Source organism: Heterocephalus glaber, unplaced genomic scaffold, assembly GCF_053883595.1.
Source record: "Heterocephalus glaber isolate CG9 unplaced genomic scaffold, H.glaber_assembly_v1.0 deba00001724, whole genome shotgun sequence".
Classification (NCBI taxonomy): domain Eukaryota; kingdom Metazoa; phylum Chordata; class Mammalia; order Rodentia; family Bathyergidae; genus Heterocephalus; species Heterocephalus glaber.
In genome coordinates, this window is record NW_028258435.1 from 4,682,028 (window position 1) to 4,691,540 (window position 9,513).

Consider the following 9,513-nt stretch of genomic DNA (forward strand, 5'->3'; position numbering starts at 1 on the left):
AAAAAAAATGTTGTAGGGCCAGGGATTTAGTTCAGTTGTGCCATGCCTGCCTTGCAAGCGCAAGGTCTGACTGAGTTCGATCCCTGGTACCAAAAAAAAAGTTTTTGCTTAAGAATTTTTTTTAACCCTAAAAATAGGCACATAGATATTGACTTCAAAGTACCCAGCTCATTGGCAATGTTGCCTATGGCACGATATGGATAACAGCACCAGTGTTTGTCTTGTCCTCTGCTGTTCTAAAGAACCCTGGTTCTAAAGGATTTTATAAGAAGTTAACAATTTATGCCTAACGCAATTTACTGATTTCTAATAAGAATGGCTCTTATTAAGCCATCTTTCCAGTTGGATTTGTTCCGCTATTAACCTAAATTTTTATATGCATCTTCTTTTTTTCTTACAGAGCCTTCCTAATATTCTCACTGATGATCGATTTAAAGTTATGTTTGAGAATCCTGACTTCCAAGTAGATGAAGAAAGTGAAGAATTCAGGCTTTTGAATCCACTTGTTTCAAAAATTAGTGAGAAAAGGAAGAAGAAACTAAGACTCTTAGAGCAACAAGAACTTCGAGAAAAAGTAACGTGCTCTTTGTCATTTAGAATTTGTTACTGTTTCTTTAATAGTCAAAAATGTGAATCAGAAAACCTCTGCTTAGACTTGAGATGTATTCAATTTCCTCCTACTTGTTTGACGTTTGCGGTGTGATCGAAAAGTATGGTGAATGTTTAAATTTTTTTTTTTTTTTTTTTTTAAATTTATTGCAGTAAAAGCCTTACTGCCATGAATCCCCTCAGAATCCCTCCCTTCACTTTAAACACATTCATCCCATTGTCCTTGTCACTTTCTGCACCAGCTCTGGAGTCCTCTTTCCTGAGGGTCTTCAGCTGCACTGTCCTGGCTGCCTCCATGTCCTGAATGGATTCAAAATCTTTTCCTTTCATGGTCATTTTGACTTTAGGGAAGAGCCAGAAATGGCACAGCGCAAATTGGTGAATAAGGTGGATGAGGACACAGTGTCATGTGTTTGACAGAAATTACAGTAAATGTTCGATAGCAAGGGGTGATCAAAAAATACAATGAGTGATTAAATTTTAAAATTCGTGGGCCAAAGATTTAGCTCAGTGGCACCATGCCTGCCTCACAAGCGCAAGGTCCTGAGTTCGATCCCCGGTATCAGAGAAAAAAAAAAAAAGACTCCAGTTCTAAAATTCATTACAGTAAAAGACACATTGCCGGAAATCATCCTCAAAATTGTCTCTCTTGCTACAAACACACTTATCCCATGGCTCTCAGCAACGTGTCCTTTACTGAAATAGGGTTTTGTAGTTTCAGCCTTCCTGTAGTTGCAGTCACCCTGCTTACCACAGGAGTCTCTTCAGTGCCGGTTGGGCACAGCAGCTTAGTCTCCCACCTGGTGCTCTGGAAATAAAATGATGGTCAGGGGCCCACTCCCTCCCCAATTCCAGGAGGAGGAAGAGGAGCCGGAAGGCAGGCCAAGCGACTCGGAGAGCTCTGACAGCTCGGAGGATGAGAAGGACTGGGTGGCCGAGGTCCGGAAGCAGCGCCGACTGTTGCAGCAGGAGGAAAAGGTGCGACGGCAGGAGCAGTGCCGAGAGGACCAGCAGGCAGTCCTGAAGCCCCAGTTCTACGAGATCAAGGCCGGGGAGGAGTTCCGAAGCTTCCGGGAGTCTGCCTCCAAGCAGAAGCTGATGAAGTGAGTAGGCGGGAGGCCTTGCTCCTCCTCTGGGGCCAGGGGATGCTGGGGGAGGGGGGACTGGGGAGCACCAGGCAGGCAGAAAGGAAGCATTGCTGTTGAGAAACACCAGTTTAAGCCAGGCATGGTGGTGCATGCCTGTAATCCCAGCACTGGGGAGGCTGACGCAGAAGGATCTCTTGAGTTTGAGGCCAGCCTGGATACATAGTGAGACCCTGTCTCAAAATAAACAAGAAACAAAATACTCCGGTCCTTACTTTGCTTATTTTTCACCAACTCTCTGAGGTCTAGTTGACGGGCAGTAACACACAGGGTGCAGCCCCGGGAGTGCCGGTGGGCGTGTGGAGACCCCCCAAGTGGTGGGGCGCCTCTCGCTGCCTGGTCCCCTCCATCTCCCTGACTGACAGGTAGCTGTCTTGTTCTGACCTCGCAGATCATAGCTTTGATGCCATCACACAGGCATAATTAAGGGGTAGCAAATCCTTTGCCTCTGACAAAAAGTTAATTTTACAAATTAGAATCTCAGTTCTGTTCAGGCCATCTCAGTTTACCTAACTACTGACAACGTCATTTGGGAAACTGGCCACAAATGGTAAGCCTTTCATAGGAGAACTGAGAAGTCATAAGAGTGGTGCTCTGTATTCTTCTTCTTTTTTTTTTTTTCTGGTACTGGGGATCGAACTCAGGACCTTGCACTTGCTAGGCAGGCTCAGCGCCACTGAGCTAAATCCTCAGCCAGAGGAGCGGTGCTCTGGAGTAGTGGAGGAGCCGGAGAGGAGAGGGCCGTGCTGGGGCTGCAAGAGGGCAGGCTGGCGGTGTGCAGTGGGCACGGGGTTGCACTTCGGAGCTGGAGCTGCCGCTGGAGATGCCCAGGGTGGGGTGGCGATGGCTGCAGGGCAGTGCAGATGTTTTGAACAAACCTGGACCAGCCTCTTTAGAAGGGCGCGCACCTGGCATCCCCGCACTGCACTCAGGAGGCTGCGACAGAAGGATCGCCATCATGAATTCGAGGCCAGCCTGGGCTACCCAGTGAGACCCTGTCTCAAAAAAATAAAAAGAAGTTAAAATGGTGAAGTAGTATACTGTAAATATTTCCCGTAAGCAGAGCGGTATCGCAGGAAGAGCTCTCCGTCATCGGATATTGGAGCAGGAGCGAGCAGCACCTCATGCCTTTTTGGGGTGCCCCGGGTCTGGCGCCCGCTGAGCTGGTGCCTGCACTGAGCCCGAGGCCGCCCTTCACTCTGGGGGCCCCTTCGCCCGCCATGGGCGCCTGTGCTGCGTCTGCTTGCGAGGTCGTGAGGAGTGCTGCCGTGAACCTTGGAGTCTGTATTTTCGCCTGCATGCTTTCTTTTGTGCTGGGTGTGTACCTAGTGACAGCCTGGCAGGTCTCGGGACAGCTCAGTATTTAGCCTTTTGTCAGGCTCAATGGTGCATAACTGTAATCCCAGCACACTGGAAGGCTGAGGCAGGAGGATTGCAAGTTCCAGTGCAGCCTGGGCAACTTAGCAACTTAGTGAGACCCTGTCTGTAAATTTTAAAAAAACTTTATAGCAGTCTGGGGATATAAATAAATACAAAACCTTTGGGTTTAGTCGCCAGTATTACAAAAAAGAAAGAAAGAAAAAGAACATACCTTTATGATGTCTCTGCTCCCCTGCTTCCCTTTCTCTGCAAAGTAATTTAAAAAGTGAGTTGAGGGGAATTTTTTTTTTTTTTTTGGTACCCGGGATTGAACTCAGGTCCTTATGTTTGCAGGGCAGGCGGTGGAACCACTGAGCTAAATCCCCAGCCCAGAGAGGCATTATTTTTAATTAAATATTCCTAATTAAAGAAATTGTAGAGTAGTGTGTGTGTGTTTTCAGACCTCAAAGAAGTAAATCATTCAGTTTTCCTGGGGCATCTAATAAATATCTAATTTGATTTTTCACCTTGCAGTTTGTGCCCTTTTTTTCTGTACTATTTTAAGGTGGCCTTTCTAACAACTAGCCCTTTCCCTTGGCAAGCCCCTCTCACCCAACATGAATAATCCTACTTCACCCTCAACTTTTTAAAGCCTGCAGGTTTTTGTTTTGTTTTGTTTGTTTTGTGGTTGCTTTTTGTTTGAGACAGGGTCTTGCTATGTACCCCTGACTGGCCTTGAACTTGAAGGGACCCTCCTGCTTCAGCCTCCTGAGCACAGGATTTCTGTTGTAGTTGTTCACCTTGTCCAGTTAGTTTTCCCTAAATGCTTTACTGTTGGTTTAAATGGCCCCAGGCCTGCAGACCAGACCCCAGGGGGTGAGGCTGGGTCCCCGAGTGTGACTGTGACCAGGTCACCGGTGCCTCTGAGGTGGCAGCCGTGCCCTGGGGACCAGCTTTAAAGCAAGGCCCTGGGTGCTTTCTTGTCGGGAGCTCCGGGTCCCTTGCTCTGATCTCCTGCCACGCCCGTTCCGGCAGTGCCTGCAGTGGTACAGACAGAGCAAGTCTGCACAGGCGCCTGCTTGGGAAGTGGTTCCTCCCAGATCCGTGCTGCTGGAGCTGAGAGGGAAGAAGGGAAGTGTCTGGCCGGCCGCTGGGGCTCCGCCACGAGTTCTCACTCAAACAAGAGCGAGAGGACCCTTCATTTCCCGACACCGGTCCTGTGTGGCTGTGCGCCCTGGGCCTGGCCATGGTACCTGCTGTCGCCCGTCCCCGTGGCCCATGTCCTGCCACCCTCTGCCCTGTGGAAGGGTGAATCCTGACTAGGGTTAAGGGGGTTGCATAGTCAGTCTGCGAAGAGCCCTGCAGATGCTCAGAAAGGGGCGCTTCCGCCCACTGCTGCCTCACCGTCTGCAGGAGGTGCTGGGGCCTCGGGGAAGGAGGGCGCACATGAGCTCCAGAGTCCTCCTGCCAGACTCATCTGCAGCAGCTGGGATCCTAGGAACTGGGTTCCAGGGTCGGGTGCCGGGAGGGACACCACTTCACGCAGCCAGCCTTTTAATACCCCTCAAGTCTTCTAGAGTTAACATTAAAAAGGTGCACTCAGTTTGGGTGGTTTGGTTGGGTCTTTTGTTTTTGAGGAGGAGAAAACAATAGGAAATTATATTTCTTATGTCTTTATACATTTTATATATAGCTTATAGGTTTCTTTTTCTTCATGTAGATTCCTTTTTTCCTTCCTTCTCCCTACTGCTTTAGCCATTTCTCCAAGAATCAGAGCCATTTAAACTTACTGTAGGCATGTATCTTTACACATAATTCAGTTTTTCCCCACTAAAGCAAGTTATCAAAAAAAAGGCCAATACTGTGTTTCATAGTGAAACCATTCCTATAGCCTCGTGCGGTGGAGCGTTGTGTAACTGGCTCAAAATGCAGGTGTCATTGTTGGGCGTGCAGGAGGAGTTGTTAGCTGCACAGATGGTGTGGGCTCAGAGTGCAGCAGAAGAGAACAGACACAAGCCAGACGCAGTGGCACATGCCCGTCCTCCCAGCATTCAGGAGGCTGAGGCAGGAGAATCGCTGTGAGTTCAAGGCCAGCCCGGGCTCCATAGGGAGACTCTGGCTCAAAACACAAACAGAAAATGAGGACAGAGACAGATTGTGTATATAAAGTGACCTAGAAGTATTTGGAAAACATGATCAAGAAACAAAAAACGATTTCCCTTTGGGGTAAAGTGTATCAAAGAGAATAACTCTAGGAAATGTCTGAAAGGAAAGACCCTCAGAGAGACCAGGGGAGGCTGAAGGGTCCGATTTCCCCGAGCGGAAGGGCTTTGCTTTCTGTCAGAATAAACTTCGGGACAGTGTCTCGTGTCGTTCACGCTGTACGACGGTAGAAGCAGGGTGATCACAGGTCTTTGTGGTGCGAACTGGAAACCTTAGTCTGCAAGTGCATGTGTAAATATGAAGTGCTTGGGCTCATACACACCCTGCGAGGGACAGTTAGATACGGGCTTCAGAAATAGACTGCTCTTGCCACGCCTGTAATCCAAGCCCTGGGAGGCTGAGCCAGGGGCACCTCCGTGAGTTGAAGGCTTTTGACCTGGGCTCCATAAGACCTTGTCCCCCCTCTAAAAAAGAGCCAAAGTAGAAAGAAACAAACAAACAGATTGTTCCTTGTGTTTGACCTCACAAATGCAGGGTGAGGTGAGTGGCTGTCACTGACCTTCTCAGTGCCAGAAGCTGATGAGCTCAGTGTCGGTGCCCCAGCATCGGAGGTTCAGGACAGCCAGAATCGCCGCATTCCCCCTGGGATTGTGTTTCCACCTGTGTGGGAGACTTCTCGAGCAGTCCATCCTAACTCACACTTGCTCCACGTGGTGAACCGCAGCGTGACGCCAACTAACGTCGCCTTTTAAATTCCCTGCAGCAAAACCCTTGAGGATCGGTTGAAACTTGAAGCAAAAAATGGCACATTGGGCGTCGCCGACACCACCGTGGGCAGCAAGCAGCTGACGTTCACACTGAAGAAGGTGGGTTGTTCTCAGCATCAGTTTTTAACTCCCAGAGGGAGAAACAGGCTCCCGATACTGGCACATGGGTATCAACCTCGGCGCTGTCCCGAGCAGCTCCTTCCTGTCCCCAACCCAGAGCCATGGTGATCCGGGTGGCTGGGGGCAGCAGGGCCTCAGGGGCCCAGGAGGTACACACCTGTAATCCCGACTACCCAGGAGGCCGAGGCAGGAGGATTGCAAGTTGGAGCCAGCCAGCCTGTCTCAGAATGAAATAGAAAGGAGCCAGGGACACTGCTTCGTGCTAGGGCACTTGGCTAGGGTCATGAAGCCCTGGCCTCTGCCTCCAGGTCTGGAAAAAGAAAACTGAGCACCCAGTGGCCCCAGGGACCCGGAATCGGGAGCTGTGGTCTCCCTGGCCGCCCCCCTGGTCACACCTCCCAGGGCGACCTCTGCTGGTGGCGATCCCATTTCGGGTTGATTCCTCCGCCTGCCCAGCAGGGACCTGCTGCTTACAAATCTGCTGTTAATCACAGGGAAGCGGCAGGACCTCACTTCTCAGGCAAACTCCCCTCCTTCCGGTCGGTCATAGCACAGGCACCAAGCAATCGGCAAAGGAGGACAGCTGGCAGCCGCCTCCCCCAGCGCTGACCCGCTGCCTGCTTGGGACCCCTGCGCTCTTAGCGGAGTGTGGCAGGGCCCGGTGGCACGGGGTGCGAATCCCTTTGTGTGGCGGGGTAGCGCTGCTCTCAGTGTTTCTCCCATACTGTGCTTCTCTGTCCTAGGCTGGCAGACACTTGGACTGGCCTCTCCCCCGCTTTTTGGGTGTTAGGAATAAAGCTGCTCCAGAAATTCTTCCATGTTCTTTGACAAACCTTTTTCACCTCCCTTAGGCGTATACCTAAGAATGAGTAGAATAGCCAAGTCAGGTGATAGTGTTTAAGTTTTAGTTCTTTGAGATGGGGCCTTATGCAGCCCAGGCTGCCCTTGAACTCGAGATCCTCCTGCCTCAGCTTCCTGAGTGCTGGGATGATGGGGGTGCACCATCACATCTGGCCCAGATTGGATTTAAATGGCGTTAGGTGCAGCCCCTCACTTGTCCTGCACAGCAGGCCCCGGTGGAGCTGAACTGATTGTCCCGAGAGCTACCCTGTCTGCAGAGCAGTGGCTCCTTCCTATGGAGATGGCTGGCAGCGGTGCCCAGTGCCCCAGAACCCGGCACATGCCCGCCCACAGGAGCCCCGATTCCCACCCCACCCTCCAAGAGAAGAGGCGGGGTGAAGCCGCCTGAGTTCCGGTGCAGTCAGCCAAGGCCTGGTAGCTGAGGCAAGCAGAGGGCTGAACTGAACTTTTCAGTATAAAACGTGACACCGTTGTCGCCCAGAGAGCGGGAGGAGGTTGCCCTGATGGCCCATCGGGGAGATGGTGGAGCGGGAGTAGGACCTGACGGTTGCTGCTCAGATGACCAGGCCTCAAACTGCTCAGCGGAGGGAGCTCCAGCCCTCTGTGGCCCTGCACAGGGCGCCATGGCCAGGCTCGGGGCTCCAGGTGCTGCTGGCATCTTGGAGTACCATGTGCAGGGCTGCTGCCACCTGTGGGCCTCGGGACAGCGACCAGGGAGCGGGAGCTGGTGTCTCACACCCCCTGAGGTGTCCTTGGAGCCAGGCCTCCTGCCAGCTACTGGCATTGCCATTGGCATGGAGTCGGAGCTGAAGGTGCCTGGTTTTTTTTTGTTTTTGGGGGGTTTTTTTTTGTACCGGGGATCAAACTCGGGACCTTGTGCTTGCAAGGCAGGTGCTGAAACCACTGAGCTAAATCCCTGGCCCTCCAAAGGTGCCTGTTATGCCTTCCGGAAGCCCTGCTGTCGCTGTCGGGTGACCTGCGGGCACCTTCCCAGCCCTGGGCTGAGGTCCCTTTGGCCTGGGAGCCCGTGCCCCGCCAGCCTGGGCAGCGTCTGTGACGGCAGCTCTGTGGGCACTGGGAGCTGGGGCTCATGGAGGCCGCGCGGGGAACCTCCCTTGTGTGTGAGGAATGCGTGGTCTGGGCTTGGAAACCGAGGCCTGCTTACTCCTGGCAGGACGTAGACCCGGGCGGGGGGCGGGGTCGGCTGCAGCCTGGGACCCGCCGGGCCTGGAGCCTTCTTCCCTGCCACCCTCTCCCCGTTTTCTCTTCCAGTCCGAGCAGCAGAAGAAGCAGCAGGAGGCGGAGAAGCTACACCGGCTGGAGAGGAGGCAGCTGCGCCGCTCCGCTGGCCACTTGCGCTCGAGGCCCAGGAGGGGCCGCCGGTTCTTCTGAGCGCCCTCATGGGCCAGGAGGGTGATGCGAAGGTCGGGGACAGTGGTGCTGGGCGCTGCCGCCCCTTGCTCTGTTCTCCAGGTCACTGCTGTCTGCAACTTGCAGAAGAATTGCCGTGGGCTGCAGGCTCTTCCCACACTGGGAACAGACTTCCGCCCTGGACCCTCTCCTTGCAGTGTCTGTGCCTTTGTGACAGAGCTCCCCAGGGGCGCCTGTCTGCCCCGGTCCCCCTCGGATGGCCGAGGACGATTTTGTTGACAGGCTCGCCCATTATGAGTTTGGGGGGGGTTAGAACTACTTTTATACCAGCAGTATAAATTAATGGTAATAACAATAAACGAGAAGTGGAAGCGACTGCTTATTCTTCCATTTGGCACGAGATCAGATAGGCTTTTGCTGTGGAGGTGCAATTAGAGAGAGACTCGCTGGAGGAGACGTTTGTAAAATAAATACTTTCATTTCAGCGACTTCTCTGAGAGGGACCCTTGCCTTGAGTTAGTTTGAAAGTGAGCTTCGGTTTCGGGCGTCACTTGGAGGTGCCATGGTGAGGCCAGGTGTGCTGCCCGAGAGGCGAGGCCGGGCCAGTGGTGGTCGCCTCTCTGGGTCCTCTCCTCTCCTGCCCTCCCTGTTCCCCACAGGCAGGGACAGCATGGGTCACTGTGCCCTCTGGGGCCCACGTGCTGGCGTTTGTCCACAGGAGTGGCTGTCCCGTGGGGCTGGCGGGCACCTGGTCACAAAGCGGGAGGGGACTCCGCCTCTCTGGTGGCTGGTGACACAGTAGAGGCCGGGCCATAGAGCCTCACTCACCTGGGGCCCCACAGCCTCTGGGTTCCTGGCTCTGCTCCTCCTCCAGTCCCTGAAGGGCAGCCGAGCTGGGCTGGGTCTGCCAGGGTCAGACAGCTGCTGACTCCCGCTGGGTCCTCCGACCCACCCGTCCCCTAGCACAGTGTCCTTCCCTGCCCTGCTGCTTGCTGGTCTGTCCCCTGCCTGTGACCCAGGGAAGGACCCATCTCTCCAGGGTCTGTGCCACAAGCTGCCCCTGGGGTACCCCCATGGCCCCTGGGGCTCTGATTCCCAGCCCTGCGGCTGAGCCAGCT

At 53.3% G+C, this 9,513-nt stretch overlaps 1 protein-coding gene across 5 annotated transcripts in view; it reads left to right on the forward strand.

The window, feature by feature from the left end:
* Nol10 (nucleolar protein 10) overlaps positions 1 to 8,766 on the forward strand; it is a 51,438-nt gene extending 42,672 nt beyond the window's left edge. For all 5 annotated transcript variants that reach the window (XM_087199721.1, XM_004869960.4, XM_087199723.1 and 2 more), the window contains 4 exons: positions 401 to 574; positions 1,465 to 1,712; positions 6,040 to 6,142; positions 8,297 to 8,766. In XM_087199721.1, coding sequence (XP_087055847.1) covers positions 401 to 574; positions 1,465 to 1,712; positions 6,040 to 6,142; positions 8,297 to 8,416 — 645 coding nt within the window. In that variant the 3' untranslated portion in view covers positions 8,417 to 8,766. The remainder of the gene's footprint in view (positions 1 to 400; positions 575 to 1,464; positions 1,713 to 6,039; positions 6,143 to 8,296) is intronic.
* The last annotated feature ends 747 nt before the right edge of the window (positions 8,767 to 9,513 follow it).